We start from the raw sequence: 26,757 nt of genomic DNA on the forward strand, positions 1-26,757 counted from the left end.
TTACTCCAAATTTCAGATCATGTATAAATAGGCTGCAAAGCACTGGTGTGATACAGAAACCTGTGGTACTCTTGGGTTCCACTGTTCAGCATCTGGCAGGGGGCCTTCTCAGTCCTTTCAGACCTCTAAGAGCTCTCCCTCACTAGTGTCTATGCAGAGAAGAGCTTGCACAAGTAGGAAGAGCCAGTAAAGAGAATGCTCAGAGAGTGGAAACAACCAAGAAGGGACTCTGGCCCCCCCTCCAGCAGAGGCAGAGCAGAATTGAAGAAGGCAGGGGTTGACCAAAGGGAAGCAATGTATTTGTCAGTGTTGACATGTCCATGAGTCTTATATCATGATAAATCCACCCCCATTCCACTCCAAGCCATCAGGTGTCTCCAGAGAAGACAAGAACATAGGTGGGGAATGAAAAAAAAAATCTTGGCATAATCAATGGGACAGAACATTAGTGATCATTTATTCTCCATCAGAGGAACATTATGTGCCGTATAGTCCCAGTTCTACAGCTACTGGCTCCTGTGATGTGGAGGTGGTACATTGGGTCCCTCTGAGACTGAGGGGTATGAAAATGCCACATGCTTTGCCCTAGAAGGTCCCAGAGTAGCAAACGGGTTGCAAGTGTAAATTCCTCCCCTTCTGAGTCCTCTAAGGTAGACTGGACAGAACATTTGAGGCCAGTGCTGTGTTTCTTCTGTGTGAATGAGGTGGCTGGGTGTGTGGGGACAGAGAATGGGATTTCTCCCCAATGTTTTGCACTAATAATCTGATTCTCTAAAATTGAAGTTATTGCTCATAAAGAAAATATGGACACAAAAGAGAGCTTTTGGGTGGCTTATGTGAATTTGCTCCTTCCCCACAACTGTGGCTCATGATCCTGAATGTTTCTTTGTGCAATAAGGGCTGCTGGGAATTCAAATAATAGCTCAATGTTTGGAGACCTCCTTGGCTTTCTCTCTGGTGATTCCACTTCACCAAACCTGGTGGACAGCCACCAGCCACCACTGTGGGCAGGCTTCTGCTTTGTGGTGGGAGACAGCACGAGAGGGCAATGTTACTATAAAGTGGAGGCGTTCTGTACAGAAAATGCTTGGCATTGTAAGGATTTTGTAAGACAGCCATACAAAATGACTACCTGTTGTAATGTTGGTTTAATGTTGCTTTTTACCTATAAATATAATGCAGTTTCTCTTTATTTTGTTGCTATGTGCCATCAAGTTATCTCTGACATGGGGATCCCATGAATGAATGCCCTCCAAAATGTCCCGTCTTTGACATCCTTGTCAAGGTTGTGGCTTCTATTACAGACTTAATCCATAAGTGGTCACCTAATTTCTTCCTGTCAGCTTTTTTCATTGTCCAGCTTTCACACCCATACATGGTGATTGGAAATACAATAGTGCCAACTGCAATTATTTACCAGCTTCAATTCCTGTCTGATTAATACAGATGTCATGATACAGGTTGGTTGTGACCCCTAACTATCCAACCAATCAACTGCAGCAGGGTAAGAATCAGACTGTGCTATGGCAAAATTGCTTCAGCAAATCTGCTACCTCCAGCACAGAAACAACAGTAATGAAGAATACCATACAGGTGTGCAAGCTACTCCCTCGGTTTCAGACTGATCCCTAATATTAATAAGCGGAGTCTCCCAGTCACCCTCTCCTCCCTGACCCCCACCCCCACCGACCAGAGTCAAGCATGCTCCCACTGCAATGTGGGTATAAAGCACTATGCTTGCGCTGTAGTGTCATGTTTATTTATTTATTTAAAACATTTTTATGCCGCCCCCATTGCGGCATAAATGGGGGCGGCTCCTAATATTTCTGAATAGCCTAAAAAGAAAACAGGAAAAAACATTTTTCACCAGAATAAAGATCTGGATTTTGTTGTTGCAACAATTTTTTAAATTTACATATAGCATGGATGATCTCGGCTTTGGCGTCCGGTGAAACGTCTCCATACTGTATCTTTTCTAGTTCCTAGTTCCTCAGTTAGGAAGAGTCAAACCCCGCCTTCGCTTGCAGATCACACCTACGATAAAACTCGTCCTCTTGCGCCACGGACTCCCAGCAGCGGGTCTCCCAAGCAGAGGGACCCCGCCAGCACCAGCCACCCGGCAGCTCTCTCGCCGCAACTTTTTTCTAAGCCCCGCCCACCAGCAGCTGATCGCGCCTGGCCCAGGCGCCGAAGTGACGCCATTCTCCTGCGCCGGAAGTGGGGGTGTGGAGGAGCGCGCGTTGGCCAGTCTTCGGGAAGCCCCGGCGACCCCGCTTGCTTGGGCCGCGCCCGCCGGGAGCTGGGCTGGGGCAGACGCGGGGCGCGAAGATGCCAGTGGCGGTGATGGCGGCGAGCGGCGCCTTCAGCTACCGGAAGCTGCTGGAACAGTGCGAGACTCAGGAGCTGGAGGTGAGGCGGCCTGGCGCACCGGCGGTGGCGAACGAGCCATAGGAAGTGAGGCGGGCGAGGCCCCGGGCTGGCCTGGCGGGGCCGTCGCCCGCCCCTGCCCGCGCGGCTCCCTGTCTGCTCGCTCCGCTCCCTTCCGTTCCTGGTGTTCAGGGGCAAGAGCGGAGGATGTCGGCCCTCTGCCACCTAATGAGCGAGGAGCCCCTTTGCAATTCTTCAGGACGCCCGTCCGGGTACTGCCCGCTTGACAGAAAACCGGGTAGGGTCCTCTGAGAAAGCGTAACTCCGGTCCCCATTGGTGTGGGTCGCTCATGCCACTGAGGGTAGGAGCCTGCATGGCTGAGTACTTCACGCAGCTCCTTGAACTTCAGTCCCTTGAAGCTAGTGTGATCATCTCTGATAGATATCTCTGACATTTTTGGCCTTATATGATGGGTTTTTAAAAGAAGTGTTCAGTCATGCATTGGTACTTGCAGCCTGACTTCCCACAGGTTAAACATGTTAGTGAGACTATTAAGTCCATGCCCATGGGTAGCTCATTTGCACTCAAAGAGGCAAGCTTGTTATGAGAACCAGTCAGAGATTATAAAGCACTTTGTACGTTAAGTATGTGGGGAAAATGTTAAATTTTGTGAGCTGATTAGAGGCTATTGAGTGGTACAGAAGAATGATAAATAATAACCATATGTAACCTCTCATAATTTGTGATTCTAAATCAGCCTTCTTCAAACCTGGATGTTCTTGGACTACAACTTCCATCATTCCAGATTATTGCCTATCCTGGTGAAGGATGTTGAGCACTGTAGTCCAAAACATCAAGCAGGATCAAGGCTGTTCTAAATACAGGTACATCTAGCTGGATTTAACAATTGAAACACTATTGTATAATATTAGGAAAGGTTTTGGAGAATTGGTTCTCTGTGCCATACTATAGTTTATCATTCTACTATGTCTTGAGCTGGGTTTAATCTGGTTAAGGTTGTGCCATTTTTAATATCACATATAACGGTTTACATTGTTCCAATATGGTCTACTTGGAAGTATAGATGTGAAGGGCATCCTAAATAGTTTTGAAAAGAACTGCAGAGGAAACTGCCAAACAGGTTGATATATTTAGTATGAAGTTTCAGAATTGTATCTACATTTGGGTCTGCTTTTTCAGCCCTAAGCTTTCCATGTTCCTTCTGTGGAATATCTGTTTAGATTGAGTAAGGGCTATCTTGAAACATGACTGCTTGCCTCTTGAACTAATTTGTGAGTTTTGATGGTCTTATGTCTTTGTAAATCAAGGTGGGGGAGCTGGGGCAAGCTTCCTTTATTCACAATTTATGGAATATACTCCTGAATATATTGTACTTTGGTTCTTTTTAAAGGCTCCTGGAGGAATAGCAACACCACCTGTTTATGCCCAGCTCCTAGCTTTGTATCTTTTGCATAATGACATGTAAGTAAAAGTTTCTTTTAATATATCTCTTATGTTGAACTTGAGAAGAGACGCCCTTTGCAATCTGTTTAGGAAAGCAGCAGCTTAAGAGTCATTCCAATATCTGAAAATGAGGAACTGAAGTAAACTGCAATAAAGAATGCCTGTATTGTCATGTAAATACATGGAAGTGTTTGAAGAGTCTATACAGAGGCACTTGCTTGGTCCTGAAACATTTGGGGCTCAGGCCCCCAGGACAAAAGATGTGCAGAAATCTGCATATGCTAATTTTCATACACTGTACAGTTTCTGAGTTTCTTTAAAGGATCCTGTCTTTTATGAACACTCCTACGTGTAAAAAGTAATGCATGGACAGGGAAGTGAAGGACATTTAGTTGCGGGGCAGGAGACTCAGCAGAAAGATTTAAGGGTGGGGAGCAGCAGGGGGAGAAGCATACGTGGGCAACAGGACAGCTAATCCAGGAAGATCAGAGCAACCAAGATAAAAGGATAGCAAAGTCTGCAACCAAAGGAGAAATGTGCTAGATTCCCTCTTGCGCAGGATGGAAAAATATGTATGTTGCGACAGCCCAGAAAATTGCCAAGTATGGAGTCTCCCTGGTGCCAAGATTAAAGATATAAGCAGCAAGTTCACCCAACTCATATGACCCACTAACAAATACCCCTTCCTTCTCTTCCATGTGAGTACTAACGACACTGCCATGAGAAGCTTTGCTGAAATACCATTGAAGCTCAAGGGAGGAAAATAAAAAACACTGGGGCCCAGATAGTCTTCTACTCAATCCTACCAGAACATAGAGGAGGAACTGTTAGAGAAAGAAAAATCCTTCAAGTGAATGACTGGCTATGATGGTGGTACAGTAAAGAGAGATTTGGATTCTGGGACCACAAGCTAAGCTTCCTGGAAGATGGACTACTGGCAAATGATGGGCTGCACCTCACAAAGAACGGGAAGCGGATGTTTGGCCACTACATGAAAAACTTCATCAGGAGAGCTTTAAAACTAAAAAGGGGAGGGAGATGTACAGCATGGGATACCATCACCTGGCAAAGATGTATACATTTCAACAGAGAATAAACCTAAAGCAGGGTTCAACACCAGTCTCACAAAATACATAGAAAGAAAACCAGGGCACAGCTGGAATGAACTTCGATGTCTCTACCCCAATGCCCAGAGTATGGGAAAACAAACAACACGAACTTGAGCTCATACTACATGAGTGCAATTATGATCTTATAGGAATAATGGAAACTTGGTGGGATCACTCACATGACTGGCACTCTACAGTTGATGGATACAACCTGTTCAAGAAAAATAGAAAGGACAGAAAGGGAGGTGGAGTTGCACTATATGTAAGGGACACATATATCTGCATAGAAATACAAGAAGAGGAACAAGAAGAGGAATAGTAGCCCCATTGAAAGCATCTGGCTAAATTTAAAGGGAGCAAAAAACAAGAAAAACATATTTTTTGGCATATATTACTGCCCACCCAGTCGAAAAGAGGACAAGGATGCAACCTTCAAAAAGCAACTTGCCAGCATTTCCAAGAAGAATGATATAGTCATCACGGGGGACTTCAGATTCCCCGATATATGCTGGGAGACAAATTCTGCCAAGCATGGCCCCTCCAAGAGATTCCTGACATGCGTTGTTGACAACTTTCTCCAGCAGAAAGTAGAGGAAGGTACGAGAGGATCAGTTATTTTTGATTTAATACTAACTTACAGGATGACCTGGTGGACAGAATAACAACCATGGGAACTCTGGGGCAAAGTGACCATGCGAATCTTGAATTCTCAATTATGAAGGAGACAATGGGTAACTGGAGTCAAACAAGCATCCTGGACTTCAAGGAAGCCAGCTTTTAACTAACTCAGAAAAATGTTCAGAGAAGTGCCATGGCAACACAGCCTTAAGAGAAGAAGAATTCAAGAGGGGTGGGAAATCTTGAAAAAGATTAGTTAAGCACAACTACAAAGAATTCCTTCAAGAAAAAGTGTAGAAGATAGCAGAGGAAGCCCACATGGCTCCACTAAAAGTTAAGTGACAGCCTGGGGGGGGTGGCTGCCCAGGAAGTGGAAACAGGGCCAGGCCACAAAAGAAGAATATAAGCAAATAGCAAGGAATTGCACAGACATGATCAGGAAGGTTAAAGCAGGAATTGAACTGATGCTAAGAACAACAAGAAAGCCTTCTTCAGATACATCCAGTACAAAAGACATAATAAAGAGAAGGGTGTCCAGCTACTTAAAATGGATGGCAGAGTGATAACAGACAACAAGGAAAAGCAGAGGCGCTCAATTCCTACTTTGCCTCAGTATTTTTCAACAAGGAAATCTACAACTAAGAGGAAGTACAAACTGAAAGTAAGAGATGGCAGACAAGATTGACAGACAATTGGTTGAAGAATACCTGGATGGAATAGAAATGTTCAAATCTCCAGGGCCCAATGAACTCTATCCCAGAGTTATATAAGAGCTAGCAGAGCAACTCTCAGAACCACTGGCTGTTATTTTTGATGAATCTTGGAAAACAGGAGAGGTGCCAGATGACTGGAGAAGGGCTACTGTTGTTCCTATCTTCGAAAAGGGGATTAAAGATGAATCTGGGAGTTATAGACCAGTTAGTCTGAGATCAATCCCTGGAAAAATTCAGGAGCAGATCATTAAATGACTCCATCTGTAAGCAACTTGAAGAAAATGGAGTGATTAATAGAAGTCAGCATGGATTTATCAAAAATAAATCCTGTCAGACTAATTTAATCCCATTTTTTGAGTGGGTAACTTCCTGAATGGACAGAGGGAATACTGTGGACACAATCTGCCTATACTTTAGCAAAGCTTTTGATATAGTGCCACGAAAGATTCTGATAAGCAAATTAGCAAACACTGGACTAGATGGAAAAACTATTAAATGGAACCAAAATTGGCTGCTAAATCAGACAAAAAGAGTGCTCATCAATGGCACCTTCTCAGATTGGATGGAGGTAACTAGCGGGGTGCCATAGGGTTCAGTCCTGGGCCCAGTGCTCTTCAACATCTTTATTAAAGATTTACATGAGGAAGTACAAGGCAAGATAATCAGATTTGCAGATGATACAAAACTAGGTGGGATTGCAAACATCCTAGAAGACAGAATGAAGATCCAGGGTGATCTTGATAAACTTGAACACCTGGGCTGAAACCAACAGAATGAGATTCAGTAAGGACAAGTGCCAAGTCCACCACCTAGGAAAAAGAAACCAAAGGCATTGATACAAGATGGGGAATACGTGGCTCAACAGAACTGAACAAGAAAAAGATCTCAGAGTAATTGTGGACAATAGGCTGAACATGAGCCAACAGTGTGATACAGCCACCAAAAGGGCAAATGCTATTTTGGGATGCATTAACAGAAGGATTACTTCCACATCACAAGAAGTAGTAGTTCCTCTATACTCCTCACTAGTCAGACCTCATCTGGAATATTGTGTCCAGTTGTGGACACCAAGATTTAAGAAAGATGGAGGTAAATTGGAAAGGGTCCAAAAGAGGGCAACAAAAATGATTGGGGTTTGGAAACACTGCCCTATGAGGAGAGACTGAGAGAACTGGGCATGTTCAGCCTTGAGAAGAGAGACTGAGGCGGGACATGATATCCTTCTATAAGCACCTCAAAGGCTGTCACAAAGAGGAAGGCCAAGATTTCTTCTTGCTGATGCCAGAATGCAGGACATGGAATACTCAATTCAAGTTGCGGCAACCCAGATTCAGGCTCGACATCAGGAAAAGCATCTTTACTGTTAGAGCAATACAACAGTGGAACCAGCTGCCTAGAGAGGTGGTGGGCTCTCCCACACTGGAGACATTCGAAAAGAAACTGGACTGCCATCTGAGTGGGATGGTGTAACTTGGTGTCCTGCAGCAGCAGGGTTTTGAACCCAATGGCCTTCATGACCTCTTCCAACTCTGCTGTTCTGTTTTTCTACATTTGTGTCTAGATCCTGCCTGTAAATTTTGTCCTTTCCCCCCTTTCTTCCAATTCACTCTTCTTCAGGCTTTATCCTTTGCTTGCTTTGCAGTCTGCCCTTGCCGCCTCCTTGTCACCGTGCTCCCCTCTCCTTTTCCCAGGCCTCTGCTGTTCCTTGTGTGCGTCTTCAATACCTGTTTAACAGGCAACTTGCACCTCGAGGAAGCTAAACTGCATGCTCCTTAAATCCCTGGACAATCTTTAATCTCTGTGCTGGCACACCAGCTCAGCCATTTGTTACTGAAGTGTCTCCTGCCACATGCAAAACAATTCAGATTAATAGGCCTTGCATAGATTACTGTGCATAAGAGGTATAAAGTGCACAAAATAAATATTCCAGGCCTAGTACCAGGTTGTGGAACATGCTAGAACTTTGTCTATTATGTAGCACAACATATATAGCTTTTATACTATAGATTTTATAATCTAATTGATTACAAAGTAGAATAAAAAATACTCAGAGGTATAAAATCCATATGCTTCTGCTTTCAGGCATGTAATCTGTATTTTGTACAAAAGTGTTAGATTTTTTAGGAGGGTGGATCTTGCTTGTCTTTACCTTGAAGGCACATCTCTTTTAATAATCTTTTAGGGGTATTGCTTAGTTATTTTTCAAAATCTAAATTAATTGCTCTGTTTTTATTAGGAACAATGCACGGTATCTCTGGAAAAGAATTCCTCCCGCCATTAAATCTGTAAGTACTCAAGAAAGGGATGAAGTCTTAATTGAAACGTGTGTTTTCCAAGTTCTCAGAATATTTAGCGCTTTGATGCCCCATCACAGGTTCTGTTCCTACTCTTGAGGTTACTGTCTGGTGTTATCTGTTCTGTGTTGTATAGATTGTTATTGTATTTTATGAGTTTGTGTTTTATAACTGTTTTGATATTTGAACGTTTATATCACTGTGGATACCCCAAGCAGAGTGTGTAGTTTATAAAAATAAAGAGTAGGAAGACGTTTTGTGTCAGTCTTGGGTCCAGCTACATTTCCAGAGTGTTATGAATCAGGTAGAAAATAACTTTATGTTCAGCTGACTGTTGTGACTGAATCAATGCAAATGGTCTCTGACCTTCCCCTCCTCTTTGGAGTGGGAGGCGTAGGTAAGAGAGGCCCATGAGAAATGCATTCTGCTGCTGAGATACTTGAAAGCAGAAGGGTAGGGACTGGGGAAGGGGCTGGAGAAGGACTCTACTGAGGATATAGCAGGAGCAGCAGCAGTAGACAAAAAGAAGCTCAGAGGTAAAGATTAAACAGACTGAGTGAAGCTAAAAACCCAAGAGGCTTAAATGCTGCCTGTTCTTTACTCAGTCACCCAGCATTTAGTTATTTTTCTGAGTGTAAAAGTTACAGACATACTTCATTTTACATGCACACTCTCTGTCATAGGCACAATATCTTGATCAGTTTCTATAACAATCAGGTAAATTTCAGGCTTCTGTTTCCCAAATTTCCTTGCATCCTGCTTTCTCTGCTGCCCAGTTGGATGGAGGTGAGATATAGAACCATGTTTTCCAGATCATGGTGTTATTTTAGGAAGTGTCTCATTGCTCATATGACAAGAGTCCAGTGCATCTTCATCCCATGCTTTGGAATAATGTTACTGCCAGCACTGTTATTAAGGGCCTGGGCCTGTACCACCTGCCTGCCTGATGCTGTGCTGCACCTGTGGAGGCTTGACCACGCTGCTGCCGCTGTTGCCATCGGGACAAGAAATGCACCTGGCTTCACACCTCCATAGCAGCCACCACCTGTACACTTACCTGCTCCCAATTTCCAGTGGGAGAAGAGATTGGGGGCAGGGAGATGTGTTCATGGGGGGATGGGTGCTGGCGTGCCTATTTTTCCGGCCACAGGCTTGGGCCAGTGGCCCAAGTGTGGTGGCCAACAGGTTTCAGGCCATCTGGGGCCGGTTGGGGTTGGATTGGGCAGGGATTTGATTTGAGATTTTCTAAATCGACCACCACTAGCATCTCAGGAAGACTTAAAAAAACAAGTAGAATAAAACAAAACACCACAGCATCCAACAATTTGAAATAATAAAGTACCAGTTAAAATCAAATAAACATTAAAATGATGGGAAAATAAAGAGGTTTTTGCCTGATGCCATAAAGACTATAATGTCTGTGCTAGGCAAATCTCTCTGGGGAGTATATTCCATAGTTGGGGCACCACCACAGATAAGTCCCTCCTCCAGGTAGTCACCCTCCTAATCTCTTTCAAGGAGTGCATTCCTAATCTCCCAGAGCAGGACCTCCCCCTCAGATCACAAGGGGTGAGAAGACACATAGGGAAGAAGGCGTTCCTTCAGGTATCCTGAACCTGAGCCATTTAGGGCTTTATAGGTAATTACCAGTACCTTAAATTAGGCCCAGACTTCAATTGGCAGCTAGTGTAAGTGATAGAGGACCAGCATTGTATGTGAGTACCTGCTGGTCCCTATTAACATCTTCTGAACTATTTGAAGTATCCAGACCATCTCCAAGGGCAGCCCCATGTAGAGCACATTACAGTAATCCAGTTGGGGAGTTACCAGGTGTGGTTAACTGTTGCTAGGCACTGCTTATCCGGGTAAGGGCAAAGTTGGTGGATCAGCTGAAGCTGAAGGAAAGCACTCCTTGCCACTGCTGCCACCTGAAACTCCAGGGTCAGTTCTGGGTCAAGAAGCACTCCCAATATGTGCACCCTATCTTTATGGGGAGTGCAACTCCCTCCAGAACAGGGTTAAAGTCACTTACCCAGAAGTCTGACCCAACAGGACCTCCATCTTGTCTGGATTAAGTCTCAATTTAGTGGCCTTCATCCAGCCCATTACCCCAGCCAGACACCAGTTAAGGACAGCCACTGCCTCACCTGGGCTAGATGTAAAAGATGTTGAAGAGCATGGGGGATAAAATGAAACCCTGTGGAACTCCATGGCTAAGCTGACATGGAGCAGAGCCATAATCCCCCAGCACCACCTTCGGGAATCAGCCTGACAGGTAGGAGTGGAACCACGGCAAAGCAGTGCTACCAACACCCAACCAGGCCAGCCAATCCAGAAGGATATTATGGTCAATGGTATCGAAAGCCATTGAGAGGTTCAGGAAGACCAACAAGGTTGCACTGCTGCTGTCCCTCTCCCTGCACAGGTCATCATACAGGGTGACCAGGGCAGTTTCTGTTGCATAGCCAGGTCTGAAGCCAGACAGAAATGGGTCTAGATTATCAGTTTCCTCCAAGAGTGCCTGGAGTTGCCCAGCCACCCACCACTCAATCACCTCTACCATTTGCACTGGCTGCAACAGCTGGGGGTTGGACTCGATGGCCTCATGGCCCCTTCCAACTCTCCTATGATTCTACCTGGAAAGCTCAGCTGGATGGCACTGTGAAGATGCAATGGAAGTGGAGAAGAATTCCATCTTTGCCACCCTCACCACCACAGCTTAGGCTCGATAATGAACTCTAAGGCATGTTTGGTCAGATTTGGCATGGGATTTCCTCCACCTACGCTCTAGGCATCTTCCAGCTTGCATCATCTCCTGCAGCTCAGGCGTGTACCACACAGGCTCTGCATGGTGGGAGAAGACGCTTAGGAGCAATTGTGTCAATTGCCCGGGCTGTTTCCCCATTTCACAGATCAACCAAGACATCAAGAGGAGTACCAGTCCTATCAACCAGAAAATCCCCCAGAGACCTCAGGAATCCATCCCAATCTGTAAGACTCTGGGAGTGTACCCCCTGCAAACGTGATGACAACTGAGGAAGAGGTGGTGGAGCACAGCCAGCCCTCGCATGCGCCCCCCCCACCCCTGGACTAGGAGGGAATCTCCCACAAACTGGCACCAGGCTAAGGACCGGTGGTTGAAAACCACTGCTCTAGAGTCCAGTGAAATTTAGTAGGTTACCCATTGAAGGAAGGGATATTGTATTTGTAATTCAGGCCACTCTTTCACACAATTCTTTGAGCAAATTTCCCAGAGCTTTTTTCTACAACCTTTCCAGTTCCTAGTTACAGATCTTCTTCATGCAATGTAGGGGAACATTGTCTTGCAGTGTTTGCCTTGTGGAATGGCCAAGATCGAGTCTGAGAAGGGAGCTGGGCTGGGCTGCCTTCCTCTGAGCTCCCCTTGGGATGGCAAGCTTGACAGCAAGCAGCAGTGGGACCAGGCCATGCTGTGCAGCTGAATCTTACAAAGAGAAGTGCTGCGTGGTTGGATGCTGCACCCACCATCTCAATAACCTCTTTACTGTATTTTACAACTTCCACGGCTGTGCTGCCAAAGCGCCAAATTCCTTGCCTGCTCCAACCTGCTTACCTCCTGTCTCTGTGGCAATGAGCGGCCTCGCCCCTGTAGCAACAGGGAGCTGCCTGTCTTCCCCACAGGGTTTCCCCTCGCTGCTTGCACCTCCCTGTCTGTGAGTGGTGGCCAAGCCAGCCCATCACAGTCTCCGTGTGCATCTTTTCCTTCGCCCCTCTCCTCCGTCTATGTCCGTCTATGTCTCTCCTCATCTCTCTCCTCCTCCCCCACTTCCCTTCCTCTGCGTCCTCTCGCGCACCACTCCACCCAACCCAGCGGTTCCTTCACCGGCCGGCAGTTCTGCACCGCTGCACGCTCGCCCGCGTACCCCAGCCATTGCAGTCCCATGCGTTCTGCCCAGGCGGATTCCCAGCCATGCCTTGTCGTCTTTGGCCCTGCTTCGTTGAATGTCCCAGGAAAATGGGCGAGCCCCTCTACCTCCTCACAATGGGATACGAAAATTTTAGTATTTATCCAGTATTTACTGCTGCATGACTTGGTAGGTAACAGGCCAGTGGTCCATATAACCTCTCTTGTCTGAGGGCCATAGACGTCTACATAGAGGCGTACCATGGTGGTAGTTCTTGCACTGTTTAATCCAGGAGTTGTCAACCAGAAGTGCCACATGTGAGCCATTTTCACCTTCAGTCAGCAGCCAAAATGTGCTCTGTTCCTGGCCTATTTTGTAACCCCTGAACTTGAAAATTCTGAGATGTTTAGGGGTTAAGCAACCTCAAATTAACCCAATTTATGGTTCATTGTTGGATTAATTTTATGTTCTTTTTCCTTGCTTTTTAAATTTACCATTTAGTTTTAAAGCTTCAATAAAACAAAAACATTAAAGGAAAAAGAAAGGAATATAACTATGTAGATTTAAATCTATCAATACTTGTGAATGAATGTGTATATAATACAATTTTCTAAGAATTATACATTTCAATGAAAAGAGACAAAATATAAAAGTATCAATTTGCAAGTGGTGTCTATACATTTCCTGTTCAAATATTTAAATTGTCATTACATCAACTGTTTAAACTGTCATTACATGACACTGCATTATAAGAAGTTAGCATTTATCCTTCCAATGTTTTAATATCAGTATTTTAGCTGTCAAAATGCTGTGGCAAATCCACTTTTGCTAACTGAATGTGGACTTCTAGGAAGGTAGATAAATTCAAAGTTCGTACACATCAGCAAATGTTAAACTATTCCAGTACAAGTTTATCTACACAATAACTTCTGCCCCCAAAGAGGCAACTTTTGGGCATTGCCAAACACATGATTGAAAGGAGGATTAGCTGTGTTACACTTACAGCAATTAGCTGATATAAATAATAGTAAAGACACACTGATATCCAGCTGACATGGAACAAGCGTTTTGCTGTACCCTGAGAACCACAGTTGCTTCAGGTAAAGACATAAGCCAGCAATCCGTTGACTAGACAAAGGGGGAGTCCTGTTCCCTATCCCACTGCTGCTTAAGACCCTCTGTATCATACTTACTTGCCAATAAATAAGCATTTACAAACATGGACCATGTGTTTATATAGATGGTCAGCCTCAATGCTTTAATAACAAAGGAGATTCAGAAGCTATAAAAGAGGTGGAGCCCAACCTATATTTTAATAAATGTTGCAGTAGGCCGATGTTGCCATTCAACCATAGCATGTAAATTGTATTTGACACATAAAGCTGCAGATGACCAAATACATTCATCAGAACCAACTAATTGATCCAAGGTAAAAACCAACTTATCTGACCAAGCCTGCTACAGAATTTATAAACCAAATTTTAAACCTTCATTTCCCCATAAAGTCAATTTAGCACGACAAAATGGAGCCAAATGTAGTTAGTGGGGCCTTGTATGCCAGATGTCATCCATTTGGAGAGAGGATCCAGACTGACCACGGCAGAAAATCAGAACTTTGTGGAGGAGGGCAAAATTTGGAAAAAGGTCAACAAATAAAACTTAACTATTCCGCTTTAATTGGAAGTTGTATCTTTTTCATGCATATTTATAGCAAGGAGGAACCCCAAGGGCATAGGCTTTTCTGTGTTCTAATACAGTGGGTCAGGTACCCTCATTAATTTCAAAATGTTTGTGAGTAATTCAGCAGAAGACTGATTTTTAAGCACCTCAACATAAAGAGAAACAGTAACATGTGGGAAACCAGGGGCCTTGGCAAATCTGAGTGTAGAAACTCAATGCAGAGTGGAACATGGTTTGTGACTGCCAGCATATCAATCTTACAAATATTTATTTGATGCAGCAAAGATGTAGAAACCAAAAAATAATCTCATGTTACATTGGATAGGTATAGTCTTTCTCTCCAGGAAACATCAAACCAAATTTAGCCATGTAGGCCTAAAGTGCTTATCTCTCTCACCAAATCTTGCACTCCACTTACCTCTTGGAAGCATACTTCTGCTGTGCAAAGATGCTAAAATCTCATTAAATTCTGTGAATCAAAAGTTCATAAGCAATATCAGCAAACTTGCTAAAGCGTCAGTGAAACATAATTGGAACATCATCTACTTTAATCATGGCTTATGAATATATTTACTAATCAGCATCACAAAAATATCCATCGGACTCTATAATCACCTGTTGACTGGAAAGAAAAGTTGTTAATGAATAAAATAGCAACCCTTTTCAATCATCTGTTACACAGACCGCCCCCCCCCCCCAACTCAGTCTTGTTCTGCAGTGTATGCTAGGTGAGGATGCTCGTGAAGTCTGTTCAGAAATTGCAATGTTTTGAAATGTAGCAGCCAGATTAGTAACTGGGACAAGAGGTTCTGGGCATGTAATACTAATTTTGGTCAGCATATATGGCTGCCAGTATACTTCTGGTTTTATCTTATGATGCCTTACATGGCTTGGGACTACAGTAACTGACATAACGCTTCTCCCAGCTGCAATCTGTCCGGACACGGTGATTAACCTCTGCAGTCTTCCTCCAAATGCCACTACTGGAGGAGGCTAAGGGGTGGATAGCAAGAGGGAGGGCCATTTTAGTAGAACACTCTCCACTGAGGTCCACCTGGTACCAACTGTGTTATTCTTTCAGCACTAGGTTAAGACTGTGCCCTGTTCTTAGGTGTTTAATCACATTGTTTAGGTTGAAGGAGGGGTACCTAGATCAGGTGTTTAAAGAATTTTATTCTTTAGTAAATATTGTTTTAGTTTTTAAAAATTGTACTCTGGAATAATTTTATAGTTTCAGTGTATTATGATTCTATTTTAGGAACTGTTGTCAACCACCCAGAGAGTTTTAGGTGTTGGGTGATACAGGAACAGAATACAGTTTGGGGAGTTGCTGCTTTAAATTGAAAACAAACACCTTAATTTTTGTAATTAGATTTATACATATATAGACAAGGTGCCTGTCAGAGTTTCTCACATGATTTGTTACATTTTTGTGAATTGCCCAGAGAGCTTTGTCTATTGGGCTGTGTTAGTATTAGTAAAATATTAAGTAATCTTTAAAATGTACTTTAAAAAATCTTTCTTTCTTTGCAGGGAAATCCTGAACTTGGAGCAATTTGGTCAGTAGGGCAGAGAATCTGGCAAAGGGATTTTCCTGGAATTTATACAACAATTGGTGCTCATCAGTGGTCTGAGTCTATTCAACCAGTTATGGAAGCACTTAGAGGTACACCTACCTTCCTCACGTTCTCCTTTGGTTTGATAGGTCTCTGCCTTCAAAAAAGTGGTATTAGGCTGACCCAGAACCAAAGTTGCACTGGCATTGCATTGAGAAAATGGTTAGGTTGGAGTACTGGCTTGTGCACATAGCCCTCTTGAACCAGGGTTGCACAGCATGTAAGCCGTCCTAAGAAATGCTGTAGGGGATGGGATAGAAAAGCTTTTAAAATGTATTTATGTATGTACATATGTTGCATCTGCCCTGTCCCCAGTTGTACTACTCCAGTTGCTGCCTTATACATCACGTGTGTGAGGGAAATCCTCATTGGGTGCCATTTTCCTATTCTTCTGGAAAACGGAGCATTCAGGGATGACTCACCACATGCACCCTGCTTTCCAGTAGAATTGGGAGTGCCAGGAGAAAAGGGTACTTGAGCAGACTCAAATGCATGTGCCGTCTTTCTTAGTAAAATCAACTGATAGTGGAAGAGGCAGCTATATCAGTGCTAAGGGAGGGCTTTAAGCCCCCCTGCCCAAGTGATACTACTGCTTATTGCTTTGATCTTCAGTAAAATCAGAGTGGCCAGGGTATATCAGATTCTCCTGGCAAAGCTGCTGCAAAACTAGAGATGAAATTTGAGAAGAAAGACCCGCTGTGGTTGAGGAAAGGAGTCTGTTGTGAGACAGAATAAGCAGAAAGGGAGAGTGCTGAAAAAGGATCAACAAGACATGCTTATCCATAAGAGAAGACACGTTTTCTAGACACTTTTACCTCATGTCTCTAACTAGGACAGGGGTGCAAAATCAGAATGGGTGGGGCTACATTCCACCCTCAGGCTCTGCACTCATGTCATTCACCCCCGTCCACCCCCATTTTGCCCTTCTCCATTGAATTCTTTGCCTCACTCAGGATGGAGAAAGGGACTCAGCTAGTTTTGGAAAGCCCTGGATTTCCCTCTTCCATTAGTCCTCCATTTTCTGGTATGTGCAAATCAGTGCCTTTTTTCTCACTATGGTTGCTGTCACTTTTTGCTATTTATTCTGAGGTGAGATTTTCATGGACATAAGGGCGAAGCCAATTTTAGTATAAAAGCACCATGTTTTTAATTGGATTTCAGCACTTTTGCATCAATATAAAAAGTTAAAATAAACGTATGTTTCTATGGGTTATATGGTTGTAGGATCACAGTGTGTAGGTAAAAAACCAGATTTGGGTGTATCAAATTAAGATTCAAGTTCTTTTTATTTTCATTGTGCAATATAAAAACAACCAAACCACACCATTAGAGAAGAAAAGAAAGAGAACAAAATGATTACAAGTTATTACAATTAAGATTATTTTTTAAAAGATCCATTATATGAAATAATGAAATTTTTAAACATGAGATTCAGGTTCTACTTTTGCTGTAACAGTCTTCTATAAGGGTTTGGGTTATAACCTGGTTTAGGGATTTCGTGAAGTTGAGCACTGACCAACATAGTTTAGAAGGTTACTTTCCACTATCAGATCTCTCTCCTTTACTCACCTGCTGGATGTGCATATATATATAGATATATATGTGTGGGAGGGAGGAAGGGAGGGAGGGAACAGAACTGGGGTTGCCATTTATGTAAAGTTGGAGAAAATCTGATCTCTTTATTGCATAAATATACTCTTACGTTTTTTTCAAAATTACGTCTTATAGATGCAACCAGGCGGCGAGCTTTTGGACTGGTGTCTCAAGCATATACTTCAATAAGTGCAGATGACTTTGCGGCCTTTGTTGGGCTTCCTCTAGAGGAAGCAGTGAAAGGTATTGAAAACCCCACTTATTCAACTGGGTATTAAAGGAGTGATGCATTCAATCCACTGTAGATAGCTGTTTTATAATTTTATATTGCTATTGTATTGATGTTTTTAATCTTTTAAGTGTTTTAATAGATTTTAATCTGTTGATGTGTGTGTGTCTAATATGTTGTAAGCCACTTAGAAAGGCCTTTTGGCGGTTATAGGCAGCCTATAACTAGATGACTAAATAAAATAATAAATACCTAGTAGCTCAGATCTGGCTACTGAAATGCCATCTTCCCCCAGTCTGCATGGTAACGCTGTGTGATGCCATGTTAATATTCTTCCCATCAAGTGCAGCAGGTAGAAAACTCCTGTACAAATCCCTTGATCCCTGACCTATGTTGGTTGGGATTGTGGAAGCTGTAGTTCAAAACAACTAGCAGGCACTAAGTTGGCTATTCTTGTTCTGTCGCATGGACTGCTTTAGACTACTTGCTGTGTTTGCTGCTGCCGCTGTTGTTTTTAAAGTACAGGAATCTCCAACCATCATTAGCTGCTGGATGCATTTCAGATTTGGAAGTGTTTTGTAGGTTCCTACAAAATGGCCGATGATCAGCATGGCCAGTCACAAAACACATATTTTCCAGAAAACAAATTGATGAAGCTTAGAAAGAGATAATTTGCACAGGAATCAGAATACAAAGCATAGGTGGAATCTGAGCTCTGAAACACAAATGTCACTCTTCCGAACCCACCATTTCCTGGTCCAGTGCCCATTACACATCAGGCAAACTGGTGAGGCTCTGAGGAACACATAGAGGCATAATGAATACCCACACTACACCTACACCCACACACCAAAATGCAAAACAAAGGCAAATTACCTCCTCGCTGCCCCTATTCCCTAACCATCCAGAATATTCCCTCCTAGCTTACCTTTCTTTTTTGGGGGGACATTCTTTAAAAAGAAGTGCTGGGCTGCAGCAGCCCAATATTGGAGACTGACAGGCCAGTTTTCAACATGCCAGTCCTGAAAGTTCTTTTATATAAAGTATAAAACATTTCAGTTCAGAGGTACAGGGAGCCTAATAGGTGAGCAGGGAGGTGATTGTGGGGTCCAGTGTTGGGAACCCCAGGTAAGGTAATAGTCTTACAACTTCCCTAAAATTTTCATGCATCTGCAAAGATCAATTGCTCTTCAGTGATCGTTCAGTAAAGATTGGCTGGGATATTCTTTGGAATTTCATTTCAAGAAGCAGGGTTATATTCAGGGGTGCTTTTAAGTGCCTTTCATATCAGTGGGTCTTTTCTAAATAGGCCTAGCATTGGATGCAGCTCCTGAAGATGTGTTAGGGTACAATCCTATGTGAATTTTCTTAGGAAAAAAATCCTGCAACTTCTAACAATCCCCGGTCGGCATAGAATTGCACCTATGATCTTTCTTTATGCAGTTGTAGAAGCATAAAATATTTCGGTGCACACCATCTGAAAATGTTTGATACAGATGTGGGTTGTAACTTTCCAAGACATGTAAAGAGGTGTACATGTTCATGTTGTATTGATTTTTAATTTTTCATATTTTATGTTTTGGAAATGTGTATCAATTGATAGGATGCATATGAGTTTAGAATTATTTATTTTCTTGGAATTATTTTGCCACAAGTGTCAGTTATATTTATGCCAGGTGAGGAAACGGTTTTGAAAGCAAAACACTTATTCTGCACTGTCCTTGCTTAATTCGGTTAACACAAATTAGAATGACATTCTAAAGTATTAATAAAATTGTCAGACAGATACTGTTTAAAGCCGTTGGACTGCTAAACAGCATCTACTCTCATTTTGTACTCTTTTGGTTTAAGTGGATTAAAGAACATCAGTTGTTCACTGTACAGCAAACAGAAAGACTATAGTAAAGTAAGAACGTTTGTGTAAGATTTCTTTCTGTTACTTCTTTCCTTAACTAAGTACTTCTGTGTCATTTGTTTTTGTAATGAAGTATATGAAATTCTGTTTTTAGGAGTTCTTGACCAGGGATGGCAAGCAGATTCATCAACTCGCATGGTTCTTCCTAAAAAGTCAGGTAGGTGGAGCTGTTGCTCCATGAAGATGTGTGTGCACACATGCACATGCCCGCTCTCTCTCTCTCTCTCTCTCTCTCTCTCTCTCTCTCTCTCTCTCTCAACACATGCGTGCACACACACAGTGTTTACAGGGTGTGCACATTCTCTCTCACAGAGTACACCCACAGGGTGGATTTTTTGTATACATAGCATTTACTTGTCTTTACTGTAAAATTTTTGAAGTGTAGTTAGTGTTCCTCAAAACTTAATTCACATTTTTAAAATAGTAGGGGATGTTCATAAATGCTTATAATGGCAGCAATTTTGAATTCATGCTCTTGTATCTGCACAGGCAGCTTTAATTAACCAAACATTTTAGAATTTGGAGTTAAGTGGAAGCAAACAGGAAGTGCTTTGAATTCTCTGTTCTGTTCTTGGCGGTGGACGGTCAGTTAAACATGTTTTAACTGTGACCTTAGCTGACATGTCTAATTCAAATAAAGAACAGGCAAACTTAATGTGGTTACCATTTTGAATTTCCCCCTTGCCTGGAATTGGTTCTGTGAACTGTTATTTTTGGGGTAGTTAAAACTAATGTTCTTTACTAGCACAGTAAAGAACAAGAACACGGAATTTTTAATATGGTTTGATTATTTGCTGAAAATTGTGTGCGCTCCAAGCCAACGAAAATGGCTCAAGGCTATGTTGCTCTGCCTTTCTAGTTTTTTATTAGTCCTTACAATGTTTTTTATTCACAGTACTGATGCATATGTTTTAAATTGGTGGAATGCTTTGGTGCACAGGAGTGATCTCACAGAACTGCTGTCTTTTATCTTAACTTGCTTAACAGCAGCAGGATTTCCTTGAGGTGCATCTCCTGGAGAAAAAGGAACCTACAGCTATTTCATGTGTTTTAGATGCAATGCTGTTCTATTAATGTCATTTATTTGTGTTGGTGCTGTGCAGCCAAGTTTGGCTCCCATAGTAGTTTTAGAACTATATACATCGCCATACAGAAACCAAGACAATTGCCTTCAAACTTTTAAATTTTATGATTTTTTATGTAACAGTAGTAATAAAATGAACTTAAAAAACAGTAAGTCAGAACATAAAACTTAGAAGCTTGAATCCAGAGTAGTCCTTCTGCAAAGCAAGCCTGATTCACATGTAACAACAATGCAGAGAATGGCTTTAGCATGGATTGATTCCAAAGATTATAGGAGGTTGGTTGGTTTGTTTTGGTGGAAGGGCTCCTATTCTAAAAGCCTCTCCTATTTCTTTATATTAGTGGGAATCTCTGGAAGCTTCTGCTTATGACATCCCTAAATCCAATCCAAACAGGAGAACTGAGGAAGCAGCAAATAACACTGCTTCATAGTTAGAGTATAACCAGTGGCTTTGCTCACTCAGACCAAGATGGAACTGGCTGCTCTGATCTTCTCAAAGGCAAGGCAGGCAAGGGCTTCCAAGTGCTTGCCTAGATGTCTTACTGTGGGTTATTTTCCTGCTCAGGAGTTATACAAAGGAGGGTGCTGTCATGTATTGCTGCATCCCTAGCAGTACTGGATCTTGGCATCCCTTGTGGAAACTTTTCCCTCACCTGTTCTAAGATCACCTGACACTGTTTGGCATAAATGTCTGAAAGACTTAGCTATTTTAATGGAGTAGTAATATTCTTGGGAATAAGGTGCAAATATCCTTCTTGTTCTTTGGTCCAAAGTTAAGGCTAATTTAATGTAATCTTATTCAATAATTTTCAAATGATAAAGGGTAGAAAGGTGAGTGAATCTGATTTTTTAATCTGTAGCCTAAAAGTGAAGAGATGCTTACCAGAAACTGAGCACAGAACACCTGTGTCCATATATAAGTATCGGAACCAGTTTTAGAAGCTACCTTCCTATTTCTAGCTCTGAACTAGTAATGAATAGTATTTAATGCCTGAGTGATCAAGGCCAAACATGTTTCCATGTTTGCAGAGTACCTTCATCTGATTTTATTATTACCTGATCATACCAGATGTGATGCACACTTCTGAAACACAGGAAAAGGTTGTTAAGGCATTCTTTTCAGCCAAAAGTTGAAATGTCCGCCTGAGAGGTCCGCCTGGTGCCGTTGTTATTTGTTTTTCGGCGCCAGGCCAAGACCTTTTTATTTAAACGGTATTTTAATTGTTAATTGGTTGTTTTATTTGTGGTTTTAATTAATGGCCGAGAAACTCCAAATTTTTAATGCTATTCTATTCTTTTTTTATTTATTTTCTTTGTAAGCTGCCTCCAGGCTTTGGCGATGGGTGCGGCATAAAAATGTTATAAATAAATCAAAGTGTCAGTTCATTCATCCAAGTGGCAGATGTGGGTTAACTAATTCATAGTGCTTCAAGCTGCCTCTGGTGTGCAGAAGCAAGCTTCAGATGCCCTTTTCTTAGTTTTTTTTAACATGGCATTCAAACCCAAACACTGGTTTGTTAATCTAACTACAAATTGTAAGTTAACCCAAACCCATACACACTAGGCTGTTTATAGGCTAAGCAATTAATTTAATTAATTTAGCAATTAATTCTAGATTAATTCTGAATTGTTTAACCCATAAGCAATCCAGAGTGTTTGGGTTCGGATGCCTTGCATTTATTTTATTAATTAATTTCTATATTGCCTGTTGGTCAAGACAGCTATGAACAGAATGTTTGTAGGTTTTCAGACTGTAAATGGCATACATAACCGTGCACATCCCCACAAATGGTGGCTTAATTAACCCATGGTTTCCTGCTGTGAAATGTGCAAACTGAATCTGTGCAGTCTGCATGGGAGTAAACAACTTGTGAACTGGACAGTCATTTTGGCCACAGGGACAGGATATATGATAGATCGATCAAGAGCACTGAAGGTTGCATAACAAAATTAGGTACTGACACCTAGAAGTTTATTGGTAATGCTGTGATTCCATTTTGTGTATGTGTTTTAGGTCCCCAAGAGCCTTCATTTAACAGATTTCACCCATTATCAGGTATGTTTGTTAATCCATTTTTTCTATCTGAAGATGAGCCATAACAGATTTTGAATGGATTTGATTGCAATGAAATGCTAAAATAGGTTCAAGGTCTTGAAACTGGGGCTTTCCTCCACATAGGAGTGGATCTCCCTTAGCCTCAAGGAATTATTTCACTCCCTCTTCCTACCTGGCCTGTATCAAGGTTTACAATTAACACAGACTGCCATTATCCTGGATTGGAAGCTATTCCATCTCCTGTAAATCATCCCATCCTGTTCAAGAAACTGCTCTCAGTCATGGAAGTATTATCTACATATAGTTCTTCTCAAATACAATGATAATATAATAAATACCAATGTTTTTCTCAGAACATGGTAAATCCTGAAAGAAAGAAATGCAGTAGGGATGGTAGTTCAGGACAAGCAACAGCTTTTACACAAAATGTAACATTGATGATAATTATAAGAAGATGCTTAAAGAATGAGTTTTATGGAATCTGGATGGATAAACAGGGAATAATTAATCTCTCCCACAAGTTTTGTGTGCAGCACAAAGCTTGACTTAGGGTTGGACAAGTGGGGATAACCTTGACCATTCCACTTGGTCAGATACACCATCTGGCAGTCAGCCACTTTAACTGCCTGCACCTGGTATTGGGTACCTGAGGCAGAATTGAAATTCTGTTGGTGCACCTGCCACCCAGCAGTCTCCATGTCTGAGCTGTGAGGCAGTTTTGAGTGTGGCATTGAGGACCCCAAAGGGTTCTGGACACTTTGACCAGGAACAGCTCAGGATTTTATGGGCTACCGTGTCACCCACGGGTTTGTCTCTGGTAATGTCTGGCCCAGCACATGTGGCAGGGCATGCTTGGACCTCGTTGGCACGCCAGAGCATTCTCTGATCCATTTTGACCTGCAGACCACTTTTAATCTTGGCAGGTGTGGGGCCAAGTCTGATAGTCTGGTCTAGAGGCTAACAAAGGTGGCTGAGCTCTCTTGGGGAATTTCCTGCAGGCCTATTCTGCAGTCCTGCCAAGGTCCCAATCACTGCTTGAACGGAAGATATGAGCTGGGCTATTGGCAGGAATGCTGTTCAACCCAGCGCCAGAACCGTGTCCTCAGCATTCTGTGGCACTGAGGCCAGTGAAATCGCAGCATCAATGAGTAAAACACAAATGGTGAAAGACTTATCATAAACACAGTTGAACACAAGAAAGAATCCATTTGATGGTGACATAGCGATTGAACATCTCTGCCACAGCTGCAGCTGTTCAGTGTCTAAGGCCAAGTTACTTATCTCTATCTTATCTCTAGACTGCCCTCCTCCCCAAGATAAGCAGGAGAGCCCACTTGTGATGGCAGTTAGCTGGATAACTATATGTGAGATAGTCTTCTTTGCAGTTCCCTCCCCCCCCCCCAATCTCTGGAATAAGTTGCCTTTGGGGGTCTGCTATGCTCCGTTGCAACCAGCTTTTAAGAAGGCCTTGTAAACATTCTCTTCTCTGGCCATCTCCTAATATGATTAATGTTGTTGGCTTTATTGTGTTTTTACTGCATTATTGTGCTTTTACCACTATAAATATTGTACTGGTTTTACATGTGTTGTTGTTTACTCTTAAAAACAGATTCAGCACAATATGTAGCGTTCCCTGCAGCCCCGGTTTTATAAAACCCCACTCCATATGGCCGTATTGATATGATAACTTGTATTTGATAACCTAACATCATAAATTCAAGACATTCAAAAGTAGTGCCCATTATAATTGTACATGAATAAGACTGCAAAATGTGCCTTATGTGTTCTTTTTAATAGCAGATGAATAAATCCAGAGTTATTAAGATTTTTCTTTTTCATTTATTCTTCTAATTCTGTTTCCTGGTTTCTCAGAACCTGCTCCAGTCCCACCAATTCCTAATGAACAGCAGTTGGCCCGGTTAACTGACTATGTAGCTTTCCTTGAAAACTGAAGTTTCAGTCACTTGTTCATGACATCCGGTGTACTTCTGGGGCCCTCCGATACGTTTATCCCATTGAATGTTATTACTATTATGGAAGATGCTGGTAAAACAGTTTTGTATTTCATCTTGATGTTTGTTTGCTTGAACAAGATTTTTTTTAAAAAATTTACTCTTCGTAATTATCAACCAGGTGCACAGCAGTATTATCAGATGGGATTTAAGTTATTTGGCTTTAATGCAAAGGAGGCAGCACCTCTGCGACGGTAATGCACTCTAAATGTTGGAATGTCGAGCATTGCCATGCGGGGATGGAAAACCAAAAACTGAAAGGATTCTATGTAGACCAGGGTATGAAGTTGGTCTGTTGCTGAGAACCACCTTTGCAGTGTCTTTCCATACAGAGTAGAGTCTGCCTACTGTGTAATGCATATTATTGCCTTGTTCATTTATAATGTGGTTCTGCAGTTGACTGCTCTATTTTAATCATCCTAATTTACCTCTTTAAGGTAAAATATATGCACTTGTATTTCTTCATTTAAAAATATTTACAAAACATATTTGAGTTACCCATTAGATCTTCTGGGGAAATATGGGTCGCTCTTTTAATTTTTGCATTTTATAGATAAGGGAATATGGTTTTCAGAAACTTTCATTAGTGGCAGTTACATGATAGTCTCACCGGTATCTGGGTTTGTGATCTTGTAACAAGTGTTGAATGTTTGTTCTCTCAGATAGGTAGCCTGCAGCTGTATTTGCATTGAAGTCAACAGTTTCTGATTGCCTGTCCTAATAATCTGGAAGATACTTTCCATCTCTGTAAATGCAATTCTGCCTGATTACAAATGGGTGAAATTACAGTGCAACTTTGGGTTTGGTTTCTGAATTGTCTTCCTGCTGGTCTGGTCTTGCTACCTTCATTGCCAGTGTACAAAGGAAACACCTTTGCTATTCCCTTGCCTCTGCCCCTTGTGTCTAAAATGCCAACTTTACCCATATTGCTTTTCTTTACTCCTTATTTTTTTTTTTTTTTTTGTTCCAGCCACTTAAAGGCTTGTCCTTCAAAAATGGATAGTATCTGCCATCTGTAGTGACACTTTTCTCCCAGTGCACTACTACTGTATGTTTTTGACTTACAACATTTTTGGATGTGTTTGATGCAAAGAGGGTCCTAAAATGTGCATAGTTATGTTAAGTCACCCTTAATGAGTTTAATGATTGATCTTAAACTATTATTTATTTAAAAATCTGTTTAAGCCTCAGCTTTCTAAGTAGTGGAAGGTTAATTTTGCTAATAATAAAAATTGTTTACACCACTCCAGTGTTTTCTTTCTTTCAATTTTTCTCATTTTCTAGAGACGTGTTTAGTATTAATACTTAGATTAGCATAATCTAGCAGTAAAGCTGCTCAGGTGGTGTTGATATAATGCAAGTTGAATTGTTTCTTCTCCGTGGGATTGTCTAAGAGTGCGATTCAAATCTATATGTTTGCTCAGATGTATTTCAAATAAGTTTGAATGGCATGACAGAGGGGCAGGTTGAGAAATAGAGTGCAATGAATACTGGTTTCTTAAGGACCAGGACAAAATAGTGTGCTTTGAAAAGGTGGTAGAGAGTTGAACAATGAAATGGCCCTGTATTAGTCAAAAGGAGAAGTGCGGAAAATAGCATGAAGGCAACTGCAGGATGGTGGGAAGAGCAGCTGTGCAGCAAGGTGAGCAATACACAGTCTGCAGGAAGCCTTCAGAGTGAGGTTCAGCTAGGAACAGCTATGAGGCTGCTTGTGGCTTTAGCATAGTCATCTTCCCTAATTTTGTCTGCACACCAGAAAATCTTCCACCCAGGTAGCTCATAGAAATCATAAATTCTTAGGAATTTGGCATCCTACTTTTCCTGCTCAGTCCCACCACATCCTGATCTGAAAGTCTTTTTGAAAGTTGTTCTCCTGTGAGGCACATATCTATGCCACTCTCTAGAGCAGCGGTTTTCAACCTTTCCACAGCTAGGGACCGGGGAAAGCAGGAAAACCACCCTGTGGACCATTGAGGCAGAAGCAAAAGCACCGTATTAATAATACAGTATTCTGTGTATTAGTTTTCAAAGACAATAACAAAAAATGAAAATTCTCCAAAACAACCAGAAACCGAGCAACAAAAACATGCCAACAGAAGAACAAAATACCAAAATCGGTGCA

The 26,757-nt window shown here is 42.1% G+C and overlaps 1 protein-coding gene across 1 annotated transcript; it reads left to right on the forward strand.

Moving 5' to 3' along the window:
- Positions 1–2,204: 2,204 nt before the first annotated feature.
- Positions 2,205–25,879, forward strand: COPS8 (COP9 signalosome subunit 8). The gene is made up of 8 exons (XM_044431975.1): positions 2,205–2,409; positions 3,780–3,850; positions 8,509–8,557; positions 15,664–15,796; positions 17,475–17,582; positions 19,578–19,640; positions 22,582–22,623; positions 24,496–25,879. The coding sequence occupies exons 1-8, from the start codon at positions 2,329–2,331 to the stop codon at positions 24,573–24,575; spliced, it is 627 nt and encodes a 208-aa protein (XP_044287910.1). The 5' UTR covers positions 2,205–2,328; the 3' UTR covers positions 24,576–25,879.
- Positions 25,880–26,757: the final 878 nt, after the last annotated feature.

The sequence above is a fragment of the Varanus komodoensis genome, unplaced genomic scaffold, assembly GCF_004798865.1.
Source record: "Varanus komodoensis strain SLA01 unplaced genomic scaffold, ASM479886v1 scaffold23, whole genome shotgun sequence".
NCBI classification, from domain to species: Eukaryota; Metazoa; Chordata; class Lepidosauria; order Squamata; family Varanidae; genus Varanus; species Varanus komodoensis.